Raw genomic sequence first — 27,370 nt, 5'->3', positions numbered from 1 at the left:
ATAAAGAAATGGAGACATAGGTACCTATGGAGAACTGAGCAATATCTGTCAAAACTCCATTTGCTCACACCATTTGACCCAACTATCTTCTAGGAATAGATTCTACATATATATATTTACAAAGTTACTCATTACAGCAGTCATAACAAAAGGTTTAAATTTACTTCGGCATCCTTAACCATTGTACTCATTAAATTGTCGTTTATAAAATAGTATATTAAAAGCCATAAAAAGTCCTGAGGAAGCTCCTTTTGTACTCATAGAGTGATTTTAAAAATATACTAAGTGCAGAACTGTATGTATAGTACACTACCATTTCCTTTATGTGTATAAAATACCTATGAAAGGACATTTAAGAAACTGACTACATTGATTGCCTCTGAGGGAAACTAGGCAGCCAGGGGAGAAATGGGAAGACGTCACTGTGTATTAATGTTATCATTAATAAGTTAATGAACTACCCTTTCGAAATATAATTTTAAAAATAAAAAAGCAAAGAAAACTTGTGGTTCTATGTAAATTGGGTTAGTGAGAACGGAACCGATATTTGAGCTCCTACCACTTTCCAGATACTGTTCCAAGCTCTTCAACATACACTACCCATTTAGTTATCCTGGTAGTCCATTGAGGTGGCATAAATTATTCTAATTTTACAAATTAGAAAGTAGGTTTAAATGGTCAAGTAATTTAGTCAGTGTCAAGCTTAATCTCGCTCCCAAACTCCAGCCTTCTCTACTTTCCACACTACTTCTACTGAAGCAGTGTCCTATATTTAACATAATGTTATTATTGGGCTCTTTTGCAATGTGCTGGGAACAGTACTATGTGCTTTACGTACCTATTCTCATAATTCTCCAGACAACTCTGGATGGTTCAGATTACTATCCCCCTTTTACAGAAAAGACAAACAAGGCACAGGGAAGTAGCGCCTAACAAGCCCACGGTCACGGACACGTAAACGGTCAGAAGCCAAGTTTATTTCCAAAGTTCCTGCTCTAAAGTCGCAACGACTCAAGGTTCAAAGGACAAAAGCAAGAACGCTCGCTAGGCGGAGGGAAACGCGAGCACTTCCGCGGGGAGGGGCGAAGCCAGAGGCTGCGGTAGGCGGTGCAGACCCGTCACGGCGAGCTCGCGAGAGGACGTGCCCGAGTAAAGGCGGGTGGCGGCCCCGTGCCGCTTGTACGGCCTGTCGATCATTTGGTCCCGCCCCACGCCAGCGCGCCCCCCTGCAAGCCCCGCCTCCACTCCTGGCCAGGCGGGAAGCGAACGCGCGCTCTCTCCCGTTACCCTCCGCCTGCGGCAAGGGCGGGGGAAGCGGGAGGTGCGCGCTCGCGAGCTGCGTGCTCGCGTACGTCGCCGGGGTTCGGCTGCGTCGGTCCCGCCACCCGCCCGTTGCCGCCGCCGTCGCCGCGCTCTCCCTTCGCCGGCCGCCGCCTAAGGGGGCTGGGGCCGGGCCAAGCTGCCGCCGCCGTTGCCGGAATGCCGCGGGTGTACATCGGCCGCCTGAGCTACCAGGCCCGGGAGCGCGATGTGGAGCGCTTCTTCAAGGGCTACGGGAAGATCCTGGAGGTGGATCTGAAGAACGGGTGAGGAGGGCGGAAGAGGGGCCACCTGGGTGGAAACAGGGCCCTGGCGGTGGCAGGGAGGCCGCGGGAACGGGAGAGGAATGCCTGCCCGGCGCGGAGCTGCTACCGGCCTGCTCCGGCTCCGCCATAGTCGCGGCGCCTCGGGGGCGCGGGTAGGCCCCGGTTCCCACTGCGCCTGCGCGGGTCGGGGTGGTGGAGGGATAATGGGAGCGATGGTGAGCCTCGGAGTGGGACGGGGAGACGGAAAACCCCAGTTGGATTGAGGCTCGGGGCGGGAGTGTACAGCTCCAGGGAGCTAGAGGCGCCTGGGTTTTTCCTTGCTGGGCTCCGAGACTGAGGCCCTGTTCGTCGCCAGCTAGAGACCGACCTTTCCCGCTCTTGTGGGCAGCTGGAAATAAACAGGCAGGATTTCCTGCTCCTGTTTTACCTCTTCCTCAGTCTGATAGATCAGACGGCCACAACGCATCTTTCCCGAGGAGAAGAGCCCTGGAGGGAGGCCCTGTTTAGACTTGCCATGTGCCACACTTTTTTGGGCGGGAGACTCCGGTTTGAGTAGTCTAGTGACAGTTTCGAAAGTATCGTCTTGCCGTGCTGTAGGCCTTCACCGTTCCCTCTACAAGGGTAAATTAAAGTCTTACCTCGTTATCTTTAAGACTGCGTACAGAGTTTCCGGGCTGTGGTTTCCGGTCTCCAACTTGCCGAAAAATTGCTTTATCGTTGTAGAATTTGTTGGATAATAGTGGCCACCCTGGCTAGTACCTGCCTCAGCTAGCCAATGTAGATGGAGACGCATAGCTAGAAATTGCTAACTTACTGACTTCCTGGGTATGGTCTGTTGTATTCCTAATCTTGTATTCCTATGGCAAAGCAGTGTCCGTAGGGACTACATGTTTCAGAAATGCACAGCCCGAAATTGCTAATTTACTGCCTCTCTGGATATGGTCTGTTGTATTCCTAATCTACTTTGGCAAAGCAGGGCCGCTGGGGCTACGTGTTTCAGAGAAAACAGGTGAGGAGTCAGGCCTGGAGAAGATGCAAAAATTTTAAGTAGGATTTAGACATGGATATAAAAATTAAAAGGAGTAGAGGGAATATTTCAGAGTAGTGAATCTTGGGTATTAGAGAAACCCTTGGCTTATGTGTTTCTTTTAAAGACTTGATTTGTAACAGGTCTGATATGGCCACAGTTCACTCCCTTGTGTAATACTAGCAACTAACACTTGAGAAATTAATGTAAGATGCCTAAATGTAAGTTGCACATTTGGGGAAAAAAATTGGTAGCTACTGTATGTATAATCAGATTGTTGACTGGATTTTAAAAATCATTTTAAATTGATCATTAGGAAGAATCATCTTACTAAGGAAAATGTCCTCAGATTGCGTACTGACAGAGTAAAAGACGAAATTATTCATTTTGTACATAGAGCTTTCAGTTCTTAAGGAATTTACTAAAGTGGATTTTGTTATTACTGTGATGCATACATATCTGAGAGATGAAGTTAAAACTCCCTGTTTTCTTCAGAGCTCAAGTAAGTTGACAGAATAAATTTTATGGGAAAAGCTTCGATTTTGAAGCCAGACAGACCTGGGTCAAATCTTAGCTTCACCACTTAACTCTGCAAGCAAGTTACTTCTTGGACTCTTAAGTTTCCTTAAGGAAGATTAGAGATAATTGTGAAGCATTTGGCTCATAGCTGTAAATAGTAGCCATGATCAAAGGGATCTGACCATGATCTTTAGGAGGCATCTTAGCTTCTGTTTGTTAACGTGAAGCATATTTGGTGAGGTCTGTTTTCTAAAGTTACTCAGATGATAGCAGGAAATGGTGTTGATACTGTTGAGGAAAATGGCTAAGTGAACAAATATGTTGATAACCCACCAACAGATGCCTACTACTGTGCTAAATGAATTGGGGAAGAGGCAGAAAAGAATTCCGTTCTTGAGTAAATTAAGTGTTTATGGTTATAACATATGCACTTTGAGTTAAATTCTTGCTCTTGCTATAAATTCAAAACAAGTAAAACTTGGAATGATTTGTTTGAAATGGACTTTGAGGAATCAGTTGACTGGGCCTTGAAGAAAGAAAAGTGTCGGGGAATAGTGTGTCGTAACTAGTGATAAGGAGGTGGTCCAATAAGGAATAATTTTAAGAAACAAATTAGTTTGGATTAAGTCTCATTAAGGATCTAAAATTTTAACAGTATAAGCCAGAAACAACAAGTGTCAGCCTTTATACTAAAAATTCAAAATCATGGATAGGAAGTCAAAGGCTCTTGGGGAAAAAAAAATTGAGCAACCCCAGAAATGGTGAAATAAGAGGAAGGATAGATTCTTCTAGGACCCTAAATATCTCAGTCTCTTTTGGGGAAACTGTATGTTCTTACAATTCTACTGCTAGACCATGGTATGCATGAAATCTGATTGAAAGTCAAGGTCGAAATGAAGAATGGGAAGTCACTTAAGGGATTCGAAGGCAGGTGTGATCAGTCACCAAGGGGGCACACCTGGCAGCATTCAGGAATCATTGCAGAGGAAAATTACTTCTGTGCAGAAGACCAATGGTATAGATGTATTTCAAGCAAGAATTGTCTGGGCTAGATGGCAGAAGTGCAGAGGAGTCGGAAAGGAAGGAGTTAGATACACAAGGAAAAAATGGCATAATAGCAACGTGTGTAAGCTTATAGTCCTGGAAATTAAAGATAGTTAGTTGATCTCCCTGAGTATTTTTTAACATATCTGGACTGTGATTATCAGTAATTGAAACAAAAGCAGATTTTGAGTGGAAAGGGCTTTGAAGAATTGCTAGAGTTCAAATTTGTAGAAGGGAGATATATCAGTAGACAGACATGTTAAGCTGAAGGGTAGTGGGTAAAGTTCAGAATTAATTAAATAGGCATTAAGTACTGGTATAGTGGAAAGTCAACCAAACAGGGACGTGGATGAACTCTCCAAATGAGATTTCAGTGTCCAGGAGGGGATTTTATGAGTCCTTTTAGGATTTGTAGAAGAGGTATGTGTGATAGTAGTTCATTGTACCAGGCAGCCGTAATCTCCTAAAAAGATAATTCCGTTAAGGATCACCAACATGATGTGTAGATCTTCCTGGACCATAGAGACCACTCCGGATCCCCTTAGGGTCTCCTGTATTCATACCTGCCACACCAGCTCCAGCAAGAGCCACCGTGGGACCAGGGGTCAAGAAAGCAACAAACAATATTAATGACCTGTTTCTATCCTTCCAACTTTATGGTAATTATTGCTGCCTTTGATTATTCGTGAATTCTGTGGGCTCCCCCACCCCCACCCCCCGTAAAATTGTCTTCATGTAAAGTGTAGAAGGTTTTTTTAATGCAGTAGTTTCTCTTGCCACAAAATTGTGTGGTTTTGGTCATGGATCTTTATATCTTAATCGTTCCGTATTCTAGCTAATGAATAAAACCACATCCTAAGATTATTTTACTTGCCTAGCAGCTGGACAGGTAAACCCCCAGATCATTGAAGTGTTTGTTTTAGTTTATTAAAGGCATGAATTAAAACTCTCCAAGGAAGTTTGACTATAAATTTCAGAGCCTTTGTTTCATTTTATAGTGAAATTATAAATAGCCAGAATTTTCAGGGGGATGTCCTGGTCTGTTTAATTGGATTTTCACAATATCTGCGTGTTACTAGGAAGTTTTTATTTTCATCCTCGTTAAAAATTCCTTCAAGAAGAAGGTGCCTTAGTTAATTTTTTAAATATGTTGACTCAGTTAGTCAAGTTGTTCTATTTGTCCCTGATCACTGTAGGGCATTGTTAGATACTGAGATGAATCTCCACTGACCCCAGACCTACGCAGGGATTTTCTCTTGACTGAATCCTTGATTTGAGCTTGTATTTTTCTTGTCTTTTCTTTTAAAGGGGCAATAAAGGAAATATAATTAGTTTAATGTTCCAGGTTATTGGTTTCTGGTTAGTTGAACCACGAGTTTATTCTTAATCATGTGGGAGATTACCTTCACCCACCACCAAAGAGCAGATAAATGCTTTGTTGTTTTTTATGGTAATGCTACAACTAATGAGTGACAAGAATAACAAAAGAAAAAACTCTCCCTTTAAAGGACCCCACCACCTTTTTGTTCTTGGTTTGCCTTCAAAAGCAATGTCACATTTAAACCCACAGGGTTCCAGGCTGTGAATCTGTGTTAAGAAGTTTGGTTCTGAATTAATTTTATGATTATCTAAAAAGAGAATAGTTTTAAAGGAGCATGTGAACAACTCTGTTTATACGTAGTTAAAATTAACATTGCAAAAACAGCACATATTCCAATTGTTAAAATTTTTACGTGTTTATTATAAAAATTTTTAATATAGAGGGGGAAAAAATATAGAGACTTTGCCTTTGCCTTTTCTCTCATCTCTCATACACATGCACATACAACATACCCACAACATACACATGTACATACACTCAAGCACTTCTTATTCCTCCCCCTTTTCTTTACAAACTTGAGATCATACTGTACATTCTATTTGGTAGCCTTTCTATTTCTACCTAACATTAAGTATTCTATAACTTGATTATTAATGGCTACATAGTACTCCCACATATAAATGCTATTTAATGTACATAATTATAACCGTGTTGCAGGACATTAGGTTGTCTTTGGTTTTTCACTGTTTTATGCACATACACCACTGTGGTGATTATCCTTTATGTAAAACTTTGTACACATTCCTAGGACTTACCTCAGGGCAGATTCCTGAAATTGGAACATTTAGAGTCAAAGTATGTACACATTTTTAAGGCTTTTGCTACCTTTGATTTTCATTACTCTCTAGACAAATAGTATTTATATTTTCATCTGCCATGTTTGGGAGTTTCTATTTTTCTGAACTCTAAACTATCCTAAATTTTTTTAATAACATGGTTTTTTAATGAGAATGTTTAAAATACATATGTGGAAGTTATCTTGAAGCCTTAAGACTCATTCATTTAGCCTACTAAGTATAACAGATTCAAGAACTTTTTAACAAAATAACTTTTGACTGATTAGAAAATAAGTATAAGTTCATTATAAATAATTTAGACAATACCAAAAGCATAGAGTGTAAAAGAAGTATCATTAAAAATCTCTTTAACATAGGCATAGTCTTAGTGCAATTTTATGTCCCACTTTTTCTACTTATCTCGTGTATTTTTTTTTTTTTATCAAAATCTTTCTTACACATGTCATTTTAATGGCTGCATAAAATTCATTATATGGCTGTATCATGATTTACCCAACCATTTTTTCTAGGTTGTCTCTAAATAACCTAGGTTGTCTCCAATTGTTAAAAATAACCCTGTGGTGGATATCATATACATAAAACTTTGTTTGTATTTTTATCATTTTTTAGGACAGATACTGTGAAGTAAAATTCATGTGTCACAGCAAGAATGAACATTTCCAACGCTGTCAGTGTCTATGCATGTAGCCATATAATTGCCCTGGCAGCTTCATCATGTTGAGCATCCGTATTGTTTAAAATCTTTGCTAATTTAACAGGTGAAATGGTCTCATGTATTTTAACGAAGAACTTCTTCTTAAACAAATAAGAAATAATGAGAAATAGGACTATGGATTAAGTAGCATTCTATCATTGTTTTATTAATAGTATGGCTATTACAAATGTCACTATGTACTGAAGTCTCTTGTTGGAGTGAACCTACTTCCAGAAAATTTTGTTAATAAGTATGTTACTTTATCTTTCCTAAGATTTGGGTAATTTTTAAAATTTATGTCATTTTAATAAATAAGTGCCAAGAGACAATACCATACTGCAATTTGACCAAATGTTAATAGCATAAATTGCCCTGGCTGGAGAACTTCTACTTCTTGGTCTGAGTTTCTCAGTCACTTTATTATACGAATGAACAGTATCTGTAATCATTCGGCCTAGTCATTTTAAACTCCTATTCCTTAGTTTAATACTCTGTTCCTCCCTTCCTCATTGAGATATTATATGTATAAAAGGGCCATGTGAAGTATTTGTCTCTTCTCAAGAGATGGGCACAGAATATAGACTAGATAAAATACAGTTTGGATTCCCAGTATTTTGGGGTGCCTCCAGGTGACCTAACTAGAAAATTGTATTTTGAGCTCCTGAGAAGAAAGGGGCTCCAAGCATCTGACAGTATACTATTGGAAGTAGTATTTAGGAATTTGTAAGCTAACACTGAAATTTTTAAGACTTCAGAAAATTTTAGCAGTGTGCATTTGTATGATTTATCTTTCATACAAATATATCAGAGCTATCAAAGATAGATCAAGCTATCAAATATCTTTCATACAGTATATCAAAGCATTACAAATAAGTGTTGTCTCTTGCTCGTACTGATGGGGAAACTGAGACATGGGGAGATTAAGTGACTGGCCCAAGGTTACAAAATTAGTTATTGACAATTCTAGAAATAAGATCTTTCTTAGTCATAACAAATAGAGCACGACAGTGTCAATCAAAGCTTCTCTCATGCTGTTTCCTTCCGTGTGGTTCATTCCTGCCTGTCCTTTAGGGACTTGCCTCCAAGGGTGAGAAGGTGGTTCAGGTTCCACAGCCTGTTCCGTCTTTAGTCTCTTAACAGAGGCTTCCAACAAGCCAAGTTTCTGCCAAAAGTATGACAGTCTTTAATGACCATTCTGTACCCCTGAAACTAATATAATATTTGTCAACTGTAATTGAAAAATAAATGGTTGTGTTCTTACATACTAACAACAGTATATCTGAAAAAAATAAAAAATTGACAGGTGGTACTTCTTGTGATTCTCCTTCTCAGACTACTCTTCACAGAGCTGTACAGTGGTATTAGCTTTGTCTTGGCTTAGTGAAGTAGGATTTGTGGGACTAAATGCCCTCTGTCCTATTAGCATTGCTGGGACTACCTGGTCTTGGAGTGTCCTGAAGGTGAGGGATCAGACTGTGCTCTGAATTTGCATGCCTGCATTTTTAGGACATGCCCTACATGAAGTCTAGAGCTCTCTGAACTGCAAACGATACCTTGGAAAGCACTTAAAGGATACTTGGTATCCCTCCATCCGGTCTCGCAACCATGTCTTTAGCCCCAGATCCCAAAAAGAGGGGAGGGGGCCTTCCTAAACAGCCCTCCAACCTAGAGAAAGAGGGGAGTCTGAAGGGAGGGAGGTTTGAATTCAGCCTTCAGGAATGAAAGAGGCAAGCAGGAGTCAGGAACCACAGACCAGTAACACCGACTCTGAGAAAAGTTATCTCCTGTGCATGAAATGAAGCCATCCATTAATGTTAAAAGAATTTCATTAAAATACTAAATGACCAATGTCAAGGGAAGGCTATCTTCAAGAAATAGCATAGGCATCTTTAATCAAAAATAAAAATGAAAAAGCAACTGACTGCAGCCCAGGGACTGTGGGGCAGTTATGAGGGACATGAGAGCAGCCAGGATGGTCCCAGAGGCATAACCTCTAAGTGGCTTTAATACCTGTCACCCCGCCCATTGTGTTTTAGAGGTGAGTAGGAACTGGTTTTCTTTGTAGCTTTGGTGTGGAATCAGGTAGTGCTGAGTGTAAACTTTTATTTCATTAAGTATAAGTAACATACAGTAATTCTGTCTTACGTCTCAAGAGTTATACTCTAAACTGGTTATATGACTTTCATCTCTTGAGTTTTTCTAAATTGTTTTTAATTGTGATTGAATTTTTATGACCTTTAGTGAATCATTAGGGAGTAGTTGATCCCCTTTTCTTGTGAGACCTTTTAACGTCATTTACTCTCTTAATGTTGATAAGTGTCCAAAAATTGGAATGGACACGGTATGATTGTTTGCTCCCCTTTTAAGGAAAGCAGCCATGCTGACTTTAAAATGTCAAAATAATAACAGTTTTGACAGATACTTGTTGTGATAATTTCATCCACAGACTATTTGCAAGTGTGTTGCTTCTGAGGGTAATCCCATTTCATAGGATAGAAATATAGTGGCAGCCTAGTAAAAGGGAAATCACTTAGCAACTTCAGTTCATTTTTAAAAGTTTCGAATTGTCAGATAGGTGCATAGGACAGTTACAAAGTGAGACTAAATTTGAATTTGATACATATTCCTCTCTGCCTCCTACTATTCTGGAGGAACTTTGTTTTTTCCCTTAGTTTTTAGGATGATGATTGTTTCTATTCTGTTTTCCTCACCCCAGCATGCGAAATTCCGAATATTCCATTAGAGATGAGCTAGTATTTTCTTAATGATTTGTTACCTTTCTCTGTTTTCCTAGACTGGTGTTAAAATTTTGATAGTTAATTTGTAGGCTTGGTTCCACTAGTAGCTTAGAGAATAAATGCTGACTACTTACTAGTATTAGTACACATCAGATGCAGAATTTAAATTAAAATTCACTTAAATTTTCTCATAAGATACTAATAATCATGTGTCCACAGCACATCATTTGATAAAACTGATTCTCTCTGCTCTTGGTGCTTGTGTTTCTCAAACTGTTTGGTCCTGTGGACCGCTTCTTTCTATTGCTGTGTAGGAGACAGTAGAACATGGTGATGGAGTGTTGATTTTAGGTTAGGACCAGGGTTTGAAGAATCTCAAGTGTTGAGTAGCCTTGGCACATTACTTAACTACTCTTAAGTCTTAGTTTCTTTATGAGATTATAGTAAGCCCCAGAGTTGTGAAAGTTATTACAAAGGAATTTGAAGAAGGAAAGAGTCCTGGTGGACTATAGTGATATTAATAGTAGTTTGCAATTAAATTGGATCTTAAGTGCTAATCTGCTAAGACTTTTCTGGTTGCTGCTGTAATCTTTGTATAGTTGGAAGTCTGTAAACTTTATAGTATTCTTTGATTTCTGGTCCATTTTTCCCCACCATTCATGCTATATTTGTATTTTTTTGGTCCCAATCATCATTCCCTATAAAACTAGTTAAATACATTCTTAAATATTAAATATTGTCAGTATCCATTCACATCTACCACCTTAGGCCCAACTCTCTTATCATCTATGCTGGTCTAATTTTTGCTGAGCCTAAAACCAAAGACATTCTAGGGGTTGAAATGGGACCTCCAGAATGGGAATTGCAGAGAATAATCTTATTTTTCCTCTATTCTTCTAGTCTGTTATGTTCTGAACCCACACATGTTTTCGGAAGGACCAGATGGCTGACACTGGCTAATGGGAACCAAAAGACAAGAGTGAAAATAACCTGGTTGTCACATATCCCAAGCTTAGAGGTGCTTCACCCTGCCCCAAGATAAATTTCTTTTTTTTTCTGGAGACTTTACCCCACTGTGTTAGAAAACTTTAATACAACCTGGCTTATCTGAGGTTAGATTATCAAGTCAAGTAGCAGCATTTGTTGAATGGAAAGGATCGTACTCAGGACTGTGGGAGAGAAGCATCTGCCTTTATTATGGCAATGTAACTTTGTGGTTAAGAGCTTGGGTTTTAGAGTCAGATGGATCTGGGTTCACATAGTATACTACTTATGAGCTCCTTGACACTGAGCTTCGCTTCTCCAAGCCTCAGCCTTCTCTTTTGTAAAATAGGAATGGTAGTAGGAGGAGGAGGAGGAGGAGGAGGAGGAGGATAGGAATGGTAGTAGTAGTAGTAGCAGCAGCAGCAGCAGCAGCAGCAGTAGTAGTAGTTGAGTAGTAGTATACTCTGCACCTATGATATGAGGAATGAATGAAACATTATGAATAATTATTTACTACGTGCAAGGCACTGTGCTAAATATTAAAGAGCTCATAATCAAATGAGAAGATAAGCACAAAGAAGAAAGAACAAGGCTTGAAAGGCCATAAAACATTTTTATGTAAAACATGAATAAAGTGCTGAAGCTAAAGAAAAATGCTAAAATGATTGGAGTTGGGCAAGTTTCTGAGACTCACGAAAGAGTAAATGGAAGAAGATTGATGTGATTCACTATATGTAATTGCAGGCATTCCAGGTTTAGAGAATGACATAAAGATATTTAGGAGTCACAGATCTCTGAGCAAAGGAATGATAGCAGCTTACCTTCCTTGCTACATGTAAAGAGACAAGTTGACTAAATAAAAATAGCCATATCCTAGAATTAAGTAAGTTTATAAAACAGGAATAGTTAGCCCTGAGGGCCCAACAGAGTGAGAAAATTATAGAACTAGGCAATAGACTGAACAGGCAACCAGAGAAGAATAATCAGAGGTAATTACAAGGTTACTGGGAATCAATCAGATGATTAGGAATCCAGAAGAGAGAAATCATGAGGTAGGTTTTCTTCTTTGAAGGTGGGGAAAGATCAAGTGCAGACTGAGCTGTGGCCAACGTTTGCAGACCAGGAATCCACACTAGCTCTAATCAGAGAGCTCTTGGTGTGCGGGAACTGCCAGTTTGCCGACGTGAAAAGAGCCCCAGACTGGGTATTGGTGAGCCCTGAAGTCGCACCCCAGCTCTGCTACTCAGTGAGCACGGGTAAGTCATCCGCCTTCTCCGGGTGGCCTTGATGGCCCTCCCTCTTCTGAGGCTAAAGAAAGGGAGGCCAGAATGCCCAGAGCAGCCTCCTTCCTGTCTCAAGATAGGAAAAGATGTCAAGAATCCACTTCACGTAGTAGGAACTCCTAGTTGTGGGTTATAAACACCCTTCTGTTACCAGGAAGGTCTGATTCCAACCATAATCAGTGACCCAGAGAAGTGAATGTGACATGGGTTAATTCTACTTAAGGGCCTGATCACTGCTTCCCTGGAATGTTGCGGACCTTTGGAATTAGGGGCAGTTACAGGTCTCACTCACAAGCTTTTCTCTGAGTTGGCCTCACCTGAGCACTCGAGATTGGCTGCAGAAGTGTCTTTCTGCAGTTTTCCAAGCACTTTATGCAGACAGTCAGAATTACTGTTTTTTCTTACCATCCTGTCAGTGTGTCCTAACTTTTTTCACCTTGTAACACAAAGTTGGCAGAAGCATATGACCAACCTGAGTGCTTTGAAAGAAAGCTGTTTGATTCCTGTTCACTGAATGCCATTTCTTGCAGGGTAGATTTAAGGACTCTGCCCTTAAAGTACAGTGCTATTGACCCTAGTTTGAGGGTTCAAGCCAACCCATGGGTTAACTTCAACAGATGAAAATTTTTCCTTGGCTACAGCAACATCCCTAATCCTGACCAGCCATGGAGAGGTTCGGTTCTTACAAGGAAAATGAGTGAATGTGGGAATGGCTCACCACATTGGGAAAACAAAACTCACATCCTGCTGATGGTTGGCTGAGGACTGTCATGTCCACATACAAAGAAAAGCATGTGGCACAGTTTTAGGACAAAGGTGAGCAGAGATCCACTGTGGAAAGGGGCACATTTTTCTCACAGAGAGAACATCCAAGGCATGCCCCTCAGTAAGCAGTGTTGGTGGGTGACTGCAGGCACACGCATGGAGGCTTGCTTTTCCCTTGCTCCCCATATCCACTCCCTGTCAGTTAGCTGGTGTCGAGCACCCCCTTAGTCACGCCCTGCCCAATTAGCTACTGATCAGCATATATATCTCCAGAGCAAGTCATGTTCATCATTTTCAGACAGGACTTATTTATCTCCAGTCTCCCTCTTCAGAGATGATGTTTGGAAGACAGAGCTGACCCTAAGCCATTCCAAAAGGGGTGAGATAACTACATCCTCTTTAGTAAAACAGTGATATTTGGAACCATTGGTAAAGATTATTAGAATCAGGGAAAGCCTATTTAGCAACAGCACAAACTCAGACGATAATTATTCTTGGGTAAATTCTTCTAAAATTGAAGTCTTGAAGTAACTTTAGTTTGAATAACATGTCGTTACAATTCTAGCATTTTCGAGATCTGACTGAGAGCCTGAGCAATACATTAGATGTTGAATGAGGAAAACCATAGCATTGTCAATGGTGGAGAATGGACTAAAGCAGGGGTCCTGGTCAGTGGCCTGTTAGGAACTGGGCCGCACAGCAGGAAGTAAGCGGCAGGAGTGAGCAAAGCTTCATCTGTAGTTGCAGCTGCTCCCCAGCACTAGCATCACTGCCTCAGCTCCACCTCCGATCATCAGATAGTAGATTCTCATAGGAGCACCTGTGCCTGGTGCCAAAAAGGCTGGGAACCACTGGACTAAAGTTTAGAGCAGCCCACGTCATTCAGTGTGGCTTTGTTTGTGGTGTCTAGATAGCTGTCTATACTTGGTAAGAATCATGGTGCCCACTTTTTTTAGGGAGAAAATGACAGGAACTCCCCTCCTATCATTTTTTGACTAAATTTGTCAGGATAAAATGTGACCCAGAGGAAGAGTTTGGAAAAAGGCAGTAACAGAGAAATGTTGAAGAAAGGAGTTTTCTTTTAATTAAAAATTAGGCCATTCTTTGTGTTCTTTCACATAGGCATAGGGGAGAAAGGTTGAGAGATGTGACATCTGGGAGTCTAATAAGAGGAGGAATATTGGAGGGTTTTGTTTGTTTGTTTGTTTTTGCTTTTATCAGTCACATAAAGGGATTTCTTAATTTGTCTTAGATTCATTCTCCAGAATTCCTTCACCTTCATTCTCATACTAGAATTATTGAAAGAAGGTCTTTGTCTTTAACAGAACAGAAGAGTTAGGGTGCCTGTGGCTAGAATTAAGAAACGTATCTGTTGGGCTGTGTTTGTGAGGTTTATTCACAGGTCACACCAGAGAAATCTGAACATGTATACACACATGCTGATACATACAGTATGTGTACATACGTGTGTGTGTGTGTTTATATCCCCTTTTCCTTTGACAAAGTGTTCAAAAGGAGAGTACTTTTGGGGAACAGAGATTAGTTTCATGTTACTTTCTGTGAAACACAAAGGGATATTAAGATGGATTTGGAAAGATTATCTGATGTTAGTTACCAGGGAGCACTTTACCTTCTTGAAGGCACTAAAAATTTAGAGATAGTAAAAATATTTAAGTAAAATTAAAATAGGGACCTATACAGTGGTTTTTAAAGGTATTTTATAAGATGATAAATAAATTTATTCCTGTTCATCTGTCACTTATATACCTCTGGTGCTACCATGTTGGTTCAAATTATCCCATCATTAAACCAGAGAAGGACTAACTTTTATCTGTCATACTTCTGCTGTTAGGAGAAACTGTAGCAATGTGTAGTATAGCTCCCTCATTTCACGGATAAATTAGACTCAGGGAAATAAAATTATTTAAATGTGCTTTTCAGAGTTGCTTTATAGGAGAACAAGGACTAGAACCCAGGCCAGTTCTTGCTGCTCCAGTCTTACTAGTTAGAGTGTGCCTCAGTTTCCTCATCTGTAAAACAGGGATAATAGTACCTGGCTCTTGAGTATTGTGAATATTAAATGAGATAACATTGTCTAGTATATGGAAATTATTTAATAAATGTTAAGTAGCATTTTATTGTTATTGTTATTTCTAGTCTTTCTGCCTTATTTGGGGGACCCTTTCATTCTGTTGAATGAAATAAAGTCATTCTTTGAGTGAAGCACATCTAAATAAACAGTAATATAGTAGAAGCAACCACACTGACCTGGTCTTTGCTGTCAGAACAAGAGTCCCTATCAGGTATGGTCTGTGGTGAAGGAGGATATTTCATTGAATCTTCCAAACCCACCCAGCATGTCAGTGGCAGAGAGAAGTGACAGGTTGCCTGATTTACCCTTGGACTGGACTTTGACATTAAAATGTTCCAAATAGATTTTGAGGCTTTTCACAGAGTCGTAGCCAGAATTTTCCTGTGAAATAAATTTGATCTCAAGTCAGCTATTTCAGTAAGTGACTTGTATAGCCCAAAAATGTTGCTGCTAAGTGACCTACCTGTTTACTTTTTAGAAGTAAATATTAAGAAAGGACTGTAGGGGCCATTACCCTCTAATAACACAAATTGGCCCCCTACAAGTCAGGGAAAAATTTTATTGGGAAGGTGTGTCTGAGTGTTCATTTTTGGTTTTAGGTTCACTTAACAGATTGTTTTTATTTTCCCTTAGAGGTCAGGGTGAGTTCTTCATGTGAGCCTTGGAACAGAATGAGCACGCACAGGACGATCTTTGAGTCTGACATCCGCATCAGTTGTTATTAACAGAAGTTTGGCATTCTATTTCAGACAACTTGCAGAACTTAGAGTCTTACATTTTCTGACCCCCAAAGAGTTGTAAACCCTAATTATTTTTATGAAAACTGTTTAGATGTCTCTATGATTTATTTATTTAATCTTTAGGAGTCAGTGTTTTCCTTCTGATATCACATTAAATGAGTTAGAGTCATTGAGTGGTGCCAGGCCAGTATATAACTCTCAGAGGGGTGTGGAGGCCATTTCAACGTGCCTATGTTGAATGTTTTATCTTTACGTGGCATTGGGCTTTCATATGATGCCAAGAGCAGTGAAGCTGTGAGCAAAGCAGACCTGTGACCAGTCTCGACAACTAAATTAAGGAAGGTACTTTTATGCGGAAGGTCTTTGTGATCTATTTGCAAATAAACCTAAGTGGAAGATGGTTAGATTTGATTTTTTTTAATTTGCTTTTTAAGTTTTTCCTGTAAAAATGATAGTATAGCTTTTTTTATGACTTATGCCAAAAAGGTAAAAGTAGCTGCAGTATATTATCTATTAGAGATTTTTAGTGACTAAAGCACTTTTTTACATAGAAAGTCAATAATTTGGAGAAGTTTAACTTGCTTTGTTAAATATAACATCATGTTCACAATCATTCTTATTAAGCTATCTAGCACTTCCAGCCTTTGGAAGCATGGAACTGTTTTAAAGACTTCATAGCCAATAAATTGAGCCAGGTGGCTTCTGAATTGTGTTACTGCAAAACATTTCCTATTAAACAACTGTGTTTGTCTGTGTTACAGTCTTTGTAACAGAGTTGAGATTCAGTGATGCTTAATGTTTAAATACCATTCATAGACATTTCAGCATAAAGAACCCTCCGAAGTTGTTAGCTGTACATTGTCACCTGAGAGACTCTTATTGGAAAGGAACTCTCAGTAAAGGCAGAATCCTACAAGTCTGAGTTCTCTCACTAAACATGTTGCTGAGTATAGCATTACATGCTAAAGAAATGAATCGTTTTGGTCAGACTGGATGAACTTCTGGCAAGCCCTGTAGCTTGTTTTTAGTTTGCAATATGTTTAAACACAGAGGAACGCTAGTCAGTGTTTGCTTGTGTACACAGCTATGTTAGAGTTTAAAGACTTTGCTGGTAACTTTCATTGTGATCAAGTACGATCATTTAGATGATTTTGGTTTTTGAATGTAGGCAGTGGTCTCAAAGCTAGACTTTTCACAGCCATTTTAGACCAAGCTACAAGTTTATTGATGATATAGTTTATAGGTTATTTGTTTAACCTTACTTATAGATATCTTAAAATTTTATGCTTTCGTTTTATAAGTTGTACTATGAAACAGACATTAATAAGCTTGGGGGTAGGGTGTTTTGGGTATGTGTTAAACCACCAAACGTCTTCGCTGAGAGATTCCTAGCAATAGCATGTATAGAAGTTTGCACAGGTGTGTATATGTTTTAAAGAACTCCAGCCTACCTAAAACCTCATAGAAATGAATTTGGAATATCATGAAGAAGTAAATAGTTCCAAATATTTTTCACTGATAATTTCTAGAACATTAAATTCACTCGTGGCTAATTTGTTAGGTAGAGGAACAGGAACTTTTTAAAAAAAAAAAAATCTTTCACCAAGGAGGTTCGAGATACTGTGATTATTTTTTAACCTGGTATGTTATTCCAAACATGATTTAACAGTTAAGACACAGTACCTGAATTTAGGTCTAATTGATGAGTTTCATGCGATTTGAAAGAGCAAACAGTCAATCTTGTAGAATTATATATTTTGATATCTATACCAAGGTGGAGGTCTTTGCAGTTGCCACCAGCTACTTGGGGAACAAAAGAAGTGGTCTCTTTGTTTAGTCAGCCTCCTACTAGAAAGATGGGCGTCTACCTTGATAAGTCTCCCTATCTTCTTGTAATGCCTATTGGTACAAAGAAAAGTGGTTTCAGCTAAAGGAAAGAGAAAGCGAATCCTTAGTTTGCAAACCCCACCTAACCTTTGCTAAGCATGAACCTCATTGCTTTTTCCTTAATGTTAGTGAAGCTGGATGTCAAAATGGTGCTAACCAGGATTTTGTTTGCTCTCTTTTAGATATGGGTTTGTGGAGTTTGATGATCTGCGTGATGCAGATGATGCTGTTTATGAACTGAATGGCAAAGACCTTTGTGGTGAGCGAGTAATTGTTGAGCATGCCCGCGGCCCACGTCGAGATGGCAGTTACGGTTCTGGACGCAGTAAGCATTTAAAGGGCATTTGTAGCAATGACATGCCTTTGTTATTAAATGTTAATTTTTAAAAGTAATTAATATTATATTGAAATGTATTGACACTTAAGCCATTTGTTTTAAAAATTATGTATCTTTTTAAATGTAAAATTGCAAATAAACATCTTTGATAATGTTCGATTTTAATTAAATTAATGACATTTCTTGTTTTAATACTTTATAAATAATGTTTAATGATGTGTGTTTGTGTTGTTTTGTTTTTCTCTGTAATGCAATTGTTTAACATAGATTTAACAAAGACCTCAATGTTTTAATTAAAAGAATCCTTTGAGGCTAAGATGACTGCCTGTTCCATTTGCTGACCTTGGGTTACCTTTCCATGCGTGGCTCTTTGAACCATTGTGGCCCTTGGCTGACCAAAAACAGGAAGCCATGTGACGACCGCAACCTTTCCCCATTAGACCTGGGTGGTGAGGATCCCAAGGGTTAGACACAGATGAGATTAAACTGAAATAGGTGCCTGAAAATCTTTTGTTTTTTTCATATAAAATATTCACAAAAACTTTAATCACTGTGAGTAACACCAGTAACTGATTTAGTAATTTGGTTACTTATTTCTAAATTGTTAAATTGTTAATAGTTTTTAATTTATGCATGTTAATTTTAAACAGACTTTAATGACAGTATATACTTACAGCTTTGTAAATTGAATTACATTTTCATATTTAGTTGATTGCTTTTTTAAAAAAATATCTAGTTTATAATTAAGGGTGGGGATAGAGTTAAAATATATGTGGATGGGGATAAATGGTATATTTAAGGGGAATATGTGTTATGTCGTGTTTTCCTTTTCTTCCATTGAAGTAATCTTATCTATTTGAACCTTCCAAAGGTGGATATGGTTATAGAAGAAGTGGCCGAGATAAATATGGCCCTCCTACTCGCACAGAATACAGACTTATTGTGGAAAATTTGTCAAGTCGGTGCAGCTGGCAAGACCTAAAGGTTTGGGCCCCATTAACCTCCTGGGATAAGGTTGGGCAGGAGGAGTTAAAGTTGGAAAAGAGGTAGTTTTGTGCAGGCACAGGCAGACACGGGATGTAATAGCGTTATGTGTTTGGGAGCTTTCCCAAAGCATTTAGAAGGTCTTTGATTAAAGATTCCATAGGAGTACAGGAGATAACAGAGTCACACTACTGCTCTACATTATGGGACCATCACTTTCAGGATAACCTATGTTATATGAAATTTTCTTCCATAGAGAATTATAAAGAGATGCCAGTGTAGTTTCTCATTAATTAAAGGAAAAGTTTCAACCACTAGTGTTTTCCTGCAACATTAATTTTAATACGCAAGTTTATGTCAGCTTCCAGTGTAGATCCTCATTGGTAAAAATGACTATCTGACCAGTTTTTTTCATAGAATATTTATCTCAAAAGAGTTTTAATGTCAGAAATTAAGATCCAGTGCTATATTGACCATCCAGTATACTAATCCCAGCTCATTCTTTGAGAACAGTGTTGGGTTTTAATCTAAATAGGGAAGAAAAACTTATTGAGTAAATATCTTAACCGGGATGTCTTTAGGAAGACAAGGTAAAGGATATTCACAATTTCCGATCTTGCTTGTCAATTTCAGTCCATCATTAAATCATTTCTAGCAAAATGAATATACAAGATTAGCAAAAAGTAGTTAGGAATCCTTTATATTCATATAGTTTTAACTTATCAAAAACACTTTTATATATTTTTTATGTTTTTAAATGTGCTTCCAACAGTTTTTAGATAAAACAGATGAGATCCAGAAAGCATTAATTCGCACAGTTGGTCTTAGCAAAAGAGCTGGGACAAGGACATAATCTGGTGTTTTTTTCTAGTGCATTGTGTTGGTTGTCAACCTTACAGCAGGTCCTGAGTGTCTGCCAGAAAGATGGCACTTGCTGAAGGGATGATTCCAGTATTCTGAGAGTTAAGGGTTGAACGTTTTGGGTAAAAACTGGAAAGGCTTTCGTTTTTTTAGTTTAATGGAGCCTAGCCAACGTCCTCAGTTAGTTTTATCGTTCTGTACCTTTGGTATTTTCACTCTTAGGAAAAGAGAGTCATAAAGCCGATTTCCTAGTAAGTCAGGGTAGCCTTAAGAGCAGGCTCTGGAGCTCGCCTGCCTGGATTGAATCCCAGCTCTGCCATATAGCAGTTATTTATTTTAGCAAATTACTTTCCTCTTGTGCTTCATACTCTCAGCTATGAAATGGGACTAATATTCATTTCTACTCAAGGTTATCATGATAATTGAATGCATTTTCATATATAAAAAGCCTATAATGGTTTCTGGCATAATAAATGCTAGCTATTAATCAAGGCAATGCAAAAATAAAACAAATTGAAAGGATAGTGTTACTTTTTAAAATTTGTAAATTCATAACACTCAGTGATGATGGCATTGAGATGAGATTTATATAGTAGTGTCATTGAGAATTGGTAGTTTAACCCAGTGTGGGGCAGTACAGTCGTACGCTGCATAACAACATTTTGGTCAGTTGATGGACCGCCTGTATGACAGTGGTATTCCATATAACTAGTTACGAGGTACGTGGTACCACCGAGGCTTGTCTAAGCGCACTCTGACATTCCCATGATGCAGTTGCCTAACAGCACATTTCTCCTGTTGTGAAGCACAGCGTGACTGTATTAAGAATCCAGCTTCTGTAGTCTGGCTGCTTGTGTTCAGACCCCAGCTCATTCACTTACTACTTGAACGGCCTTGAGCAGTTTAGTTAACATCTATATTTCACTTTTTTTCTTCTGTATAGTGAGGGTAATGATTGTATCTACCCCGTGTGGCTGTACTTGAGTCTAAATTAATTATATCATACCTATCATACAATAAACACTAAATACGTTAGCTGCTGCTGTTATTAATTGGGAAGTATGACAGTATAGAACAAAAGTAGTGACATTTTTCAGGCCTATTGCCAGATGTCACATATCTCGACTTACACACATTACTTTAGTTAAAAGTCCCAGTCTTGGCATAACTTAATAGCTTCCTCATTCACTCTCAAATGTATCCTGTTTTGCCTGGTAAATTATATGGGCTTCCTGCCTTTACCCAGAACCCCCACTTCTGCAAGTAATTTAGTTGAAGTATAGTAGTTTTTGTGTAAAGATGTTCATTGCTGTATTATTAATAATAGCAAAAGACTATGTATAACCTAAAAGTCCCAACTCTTGGGAAATGCTCAGAAAAAGTATTGGGCACACTAATTACGACGATTGTGTATATTAAGACATGTAAACATTTTATGATGCAGTGAGCAAAGAAATAGTATCAAATGGCACGTGTTCAAGGTTTATAACTATAAAATATGGAGAGAACAATAACAAATGACCTGCTACTGGATATTCATATATTTATTCCACAAATATCAAGCACATGTTCTATATAAAGAAATGTGGGGACAGTGTCCATAAGTCCCCAAAGAGAGTGAGGGAAAAGGCTTAGAGTAGTGAAGGGACATGGGTGGTCATACCATTTTGAAGCCAGACCTGGAAAATACTTTTCTTTGGCCTTTTTGTCTTCCATTTGTTTACATTTTACCTTAGATAATTGTCAGTATCTATCCATGTTTTTAAACAAAGATTTATAATGAAATGTAAAAGTCTTAAATGTAGTGATATGAACTTCTAAAGCTTCTATAAACAAGGAACATGCCACTATAAAATTTAGAAAATGATAGTTAACTAAAAATTTTTGTATTTACACATAACTTGAAAAGAGCAGTTAAATATTTATTAATTATCTGTACCACATGCCTAATGCCTCATGCTTTAAAGAACCTCAGTAAATGATTGGTGTACAGATGGAAATATTTTAAAAGTAAACTCCATTTTGAGGAAAGGTAGCATTTCTTAAAAGAAGGCGGGGGGGGTGGCTTTAGTGATTGGATTAACTGCTTTAACACACTGTGTCTTAACCTATTCGGTGATTTTTTTTTATTCTTTAGGATTATATGCGTCAGGCAGGGGAAGTGACGTATGCAGATGCTCACAAGGGACGCAAAAATGAAGGGGTGATTGAATTTGTGTCTTATTCGGATATGAAAAGAGCTTTGGAAAAGTTAGATGGAACTGAAGTCAATGGCAGAAAAATCAGATTAGTCGAAGACAAGCCTGGTTCTAGACGACGCCGGTCCTACTCCAGGAGCCGGAGTCACTCGAGGTACTGTCGTTGATGTCTTTATGTGTTGGAGCTCACTAAATTCATTAATGAGTACCTAGATAATCCATTTTCATTCTCCTGTTGAATTCTCAGTAACGTGGTTACATCTGGTTCACAATTCAACTTTGAACTGAACATTTATTTGTAAAGCTCTCGGAACTCTTATGTCATGAGTACAAATAGAAGTAAAGTCCTTTTTCTGAGAACAGATATCAGTGACCTTCTATCACATCTCTTAGGTCCCTCAGATTATACCCTCATTGGGGGCAGCATGGCTGCTAGTCCTGCAGTTACTCTCCCAGATGCTCCTGCCGCTCTCTCCTTCATCCTCTTATATACTGACTTTGTCTTATTTGGCAGCTGCTCTTCAAATGGGCCAGGAGCAAGTCAAACATGGTCCGTGCCCTCATGTAACTCAGTCTAGTGTAGAAGACAAGCATCAAGCAAATAATTACCGTTGTGTCAAGTATGTCAGAGGAAATGTACACAGCACAACCAGTTTGGAGAGCTGGCAGAGGCTTTCCTAAGGACATGCCCTCAAGCCTTAGAAGCTGATCCCCAACAGATAAGTTGGAGATGGTGGGCAGAGAGAGGAGAAGTGCCTTTCTAGTAGAGAGAACAGCATTTTTTTTTTTTTTTTTTAATGCCTGGGGCCAGGATAGTTTCCCAGAGTGTGGATGGAGTAGAGCAGGAAGCAGAGGAGAGGAGCTTGAGGGGAGACAGAGAAGGACCAGATCCTGCTGAGCCACGGGCCATGTTAGGACTTGAGAGCAGTGGGAAGTCATTAGAGACTTCTGAGTTTTCAGGTTTTGTTGTTTTGCCTTTTAACTTTTTATTACGGATATTTTCAAATATGTAAAGCATTAAAGAAAATAGTTTAATGAACCCTGAATTCCCCTTATACCTGTCACCTGTCCATCTTCAGTACTTTTTCTTTTGCTAGTCTTGTTTCATCACCCCTCTCCTGCTGCATTGTTTTAAGGCAAGTCTAGACATCCTGTCACTCTGCCTGTAAATACTTCAGTAAAATTACAGTGCCATATGCCAGCTACCAGATTTGTATTTAATTTCCTCATATGTCTCAAATATGTATTTTTGCAGTTTGTTCATATTAGGATCCCAACTAGGTCTTCACGTTGCAACTAGATGACCTATCTTTTAATTCTCCTTTTAATCACTGATATGTCCTCCTTCACCCTCTTTTTATTTTCCGTGCATTTAGTTGCTGAAAAAAAATGGTTATCTGTTTTGAAGATTTTCCCATACTTGAGATTTTGCTGATTGCATCCTTGCAGTGGTGTTCTTTATCCTGTCCCCCATATTTATCCTTTATTCTGTCCTCTATATTTCCTGTAAACTGGTAGTTAGATCTTGAGGCATTTAGAGTAAGGCCAGGTGCACTTAATAAGTAGTGCTTTGTACTTTCTGTTGCATCACCTATGTGGTGTCTGATGTCCCACTTTGGATGATGAAGCATGCATCAGTGTGTTCAGGAGATGTCAAGCAATCCATTATAAAGTTCTGCATCAACATTCTACCTAATAGTTTTAGCATCTATTGATAATGATTACCTAGAACCATTCATTGGCGGTTGCAAAATGATGACTTTCTAATTTTATCATTCTTTCTGCATTTAAAGGCTGTAATTCTATAAAGGATGGTTTTCCTCATCCATTCTTTGTTATCCTCAAATAGAGTTTTTATGGGAAATACAAAATAAAAGTTTGATACCTTTATTTACCAACTTTCAGATTATTAAATGTGCCCTAGCAACCCAAAAAGTGGTGATGAAGTTGGTTGTATCATTTTGAATGAATTCTTAGATGTTTATATGTTTAATATTTCATCTGTTACAGTTGTAATTTTTTATGCTCAAATTGTTCTGTCTTTGGTTGTTGAGAGCCCTTCAAGTTGGTTCCTATTTCAGTATTTTGGTTTTGTTTGATTTTTGTTTGAATGTGCTTTACTAAATATTTACCCAAACTTTATTGCAGTCATTTTCAAACATAAGGACTAGTTCACAAACACCCATACACCCTCTTTTTAGCTTCAACAGTTAGCATTTTGCCTTCTTCCTTTTTCTCTGTGTGTGTGTGTGTGTGTGTGTGTGTGTGTGTTTATACACACATCCTATACATTTATTTTGCTGTCGCATTTGAAGGGAAGTTGTAGAAATTATGGCATTTTACCCACAAATACTTCAATATGTATCTCCAAGAATGAGGATAACCACACTTCTATTTTCTGACCTAAGAACATTAATAGTGATTCTGTAAAGTCCTCTAATGTCCAGGCCATATTCCAGTTTCCCCACTTATTCCATGGATATCTTTATAGCTGCATTTTTTTCCTGACGAGGATCATCCAATCCAGTTACACATTGCAAGGAGTTGTTAGGTCTCCTTAGTCTTAAGCAGTCCCCATACCCAGTTGCCCCTATTATACTTACTTATCTTAGTTTTTGTTGTTTGTTTTTAATACTTTCCCACATTCTGAATGTATCTTGTTTCCTCTTGGTATCATCGAACTCGTTCTCTATTGGAAGTTAGATCCAGAGAGTTGTGAATGAGATACACTGTAAACATTTTTGGCAAGAGTTCTTTTATAGATAATGGTGCCCAGGAATCTTTGAAAGTTTTCCTCTTTCTGTCATGAGATGTTCTAGGCCCATCTTGTACATTTCCTTCCTTACACCTGGGATCAGTCATTTTCCCCAAGGAAGCCTGATTGCTTTCAGTAGGAAATGATAAGAATCCACAGTCTTGGCTTCTTAAAGATTTTCTTAACCTTAGAGTGTATTTTTAAAATGGCCTTCTGGTCACGGTAGGTTGAATAGATAGGTAAGGGACAAAAGTGTATGCAAGAAGACTAGGTGGGAGGCTGTCATGGTACCAGGAGAGAGATGGTACCATGGGGGACAGCAGCAGAGGTGGATAGAGTGGAGAAGATTAAAAGGCAGAATCATCAGTATATAAGAGGATGAAGGAGAGAGAAGAGTCCAGGGTAGCTGTGGTTTGTGGTATGAGGAACTGAGTAAATAACAGTGGCATCAGTGGAAATAAGGAAGGAACCCAGCAAAAAGAGCGGGTCTTGGGGTGGAAGGTGAGTTCAGGATTAGAGATGCTAAGCGTTCCAGGTCAACCATCCAGGTGGAATGTTTGTGAGAGACTAGATCTGTGTGCCTAGGCCACAGGAAGGAGTTCTCTTTCAACTTTGAACACAGCCAGTGCTATACATTTTTTTTTATTAAAAAAATGTCTTAGTTGACTATTCAGCTAGCCTTTTGTCAACAACTGTTGTTTTAAAAAATTTTTTTTCTTCCACTAGATCTCGCTCTCGAAGCAGACATTCTCGTAAGAGCAGAAGCCGAAGTGGCAGCAGCAAAAGCAGTCATTCGAAGAGTAGATCTCGGTCCAGGTAGGTCTTCCGTGGTGTAAGTGGAGGAGGGCAGGGAGCACCCGTACCATTTGCCACACTGATTTCAATCATGTTACCAATCCGCCCTCACCTCGATTTTTCCAGCTCTGGACTAGAATCATGGGGGTTCAGAAAGCTGTCATGGGCCATACGTAACGTTGGGGGGCACAGCGCCACACTGTTCGGTCTTTCCATCTCATGATTAGCATCAGGTATGAAGTTGCATGTGACTTGGACATTGCCGTGTCTCCTCAGGTCGGGCTCCCATTCTCGGAGCAAGAGCCGCAGCCGCAGCCAAAGCCGGAGTCGGAGCAAGAAGGCCAAAAGCCGCAGCCCCAGCAAGGATGACAAGAGCCGCAGCCGCAGCCACAGCGCAGACAAGCACCGCAGCAAGAGTAAAGACCAAGCCGAAGAGAAGATCCAGAACAGTGACAACACCGAGAAGTCCAAGAGCCGGAGTCCCAGTCGTCATAAAAGCAAGAGTAAAAGCAGAAGCAGGAGCCAGGAGAGGCGGGTGGAGGAGGAGAAGCGAGGGAGCAGGAGCAGGAGCAAGGAGAAGAGCCGGAGTCAGGAGAAAGGCCTCCACAAGAGCAGGAGCAGGAGCAAGGGAGGCAGCAGGAGCCGCAGCAGGAGTCGCAGCAAAAGCAAGGACAAGAGGAAGAGCAGGAAGAGAAGCCGGGAGGAGAGCCGCAGTCGCAGCCGCAGCCGCAGCCGCAGCAAGAGCCAGAGAAGCAGAAAACGCAGCGGCAAGCGAGACAGCAAGTCGGGCAGCAGCAGCAAGAAGAAGAAGAAGGAAGATGCCGACCGCTCCCAGTCCAGGTCGCCATCCCGCTCGATGTCGAAGGAGCGGGAACACGCCAAGTCCGAGTCCGGCCAGAGGGAAGGCCGAGGGGAGGGCGAGGATGCTGGCACCAATCAGGAGACCCGGTCCCGGTCGAGGTCCAATTCCAAATCAAAACCAAACCTTCCATCAGAATCACGCTCCAGATCAAAGTCCGCTTCAAAAACCCGATCTCGGTCCAAGTCTAGATCCAGGTCCGCATCCAGATCGCCCTCCCGGTCTAGATCTAGGTCCCACTCAAGGTCCTAACTGGCTACAACCACAGCTGGAACTACCCGAGAAGTTTTGTACATGTTTGGTAGCCGTAGCACAAGTGATTGAAGTAGAACATATGTCACTGCTGTACATTTTTAACTCCCCTAATGGTGTGTCTACAATTGTTAAATCTAAGTGCTTCCTCTCCGTAAAGCCTCCTGGCGCCAGGCCTTCCTGCTCGACTGAAACAATCTTCTCTCTGAAAACCCCTTTACTCATGGCCCACAGTAGAATATCCAAAATGCCTTGGCTTTCAGGCCTAGCCTTTCCTACAAGGAGCTCAGTACCTGGACGGCTCTAAGGCGGGAATGATGACATAGGTAGGTATGGTGAGTTCAACCATTTTTGCCCTTGAATTGATGCCCTTTGATGTATGCCATTTAGTGAAAGTGCTAAGTCTTAAGTTTCCTACCACTTTGGTTTCATATTTTTGGACTTAACAAAGTTGTGAATAGCACAGTCAAGGAAAATTGATACCTGCAGTAACCCATAGGAAATAAACTGTAGAGTTCCATATTCTGGTATTGTGATTATATTGTTTTATATTAAAAAAGAAAATAAAAGAATTTTTTTTAATTTTATTTTTCCCCGTCTTGCAAAGTATAGTGACCCCTGTTTCCATTAAATTTGAATAAAGACTATTTTTGCTTGACAAAATTTCATGGTGCTTGAATCAGAGTTGCATTTCCTGATCTCTTCATACCTCTTAGCATAAAAGATCAGCTTGTAATGGCTGTTTTGTTCCTTGAGATCACTCGTGGGTAGGGAGCCAGTACTTTCTTTGCC

At 39.6% G+C, this 27,370-nt stretch overlaps 1 protein-coding gene across 1 annotated transcript; it reads left to right on the top strand.

The window, feature by feature from the left end:
- Positions 1–1,089: 1,089 nt before the first annotated feature.
- Positions 1,090–27,241, top strand: SRSF4 (serine and arginine rich splicing factor 4). The gene is made up of 6 exons (XM_011357778.2): positions 1,090–1,586; positions 17,720–17,862; positions 18,746–18,858; positions 21,857–22,071; positions 25,399–25,488; positions 25,744–27,241. The coding sequence occupies exons 1-6, from the start codon at positions 1,480–1,482 to the stop codon at positions 26,576–26,578; spliced, it is 1,503 nt and encodes a 500-aa protein (XP_011356080.1). The 5' UTR covers positions 1,090–1,479; the 3' UTR covers positions 26,579–27,241.
- Positions 27,242–27,370: the final 129 nt, after the last annotated feature.

Source organism: Pteropus vampyrus, unplaced genomic scaffold (genome assembly GCF_000151845.1).
Source record: "Pteropus vampyrus isolate Shadow unplaced genomic scaffold, Pvam_2.0 Scaffold36, whole genome shotgun sequence".
Lineage (NCBI taxonomy): Eukaryota > Metazoa > Chordata > Mammalia > Chiroptera > Pteropodidae > Pteropus > Pteropus vampyrus.
This window is presented reverse-complemented; position numbering and strand designations above follow the sequence as displayed.

Excerpts from the sequence above, each read along its gene's own strand:
- SRSF4 (XM_011357778.2), top strand. The coding sequence starts at position 1,480 with ATGCCGCGGGTGTACATCGGCCGCCTGAGCTACCAGGCCCGGGAGCGC. Across the intron at positions 17,863-18,745 it reads CAGTTACGGTTCTGGACGCA|GTGGATATGGTTATAGAAGA; the intron begins GTAAGCATTTAA and ends AACCTTCCAAAG. Across the intron at positions 18,859-21,856 it reads GCAGCTGGCAAGACCTAAAG|GATTATATGCGTCAGGCAGG; the intron begins GTTTGGGCCCCA and ends TTTATTCTTTAG.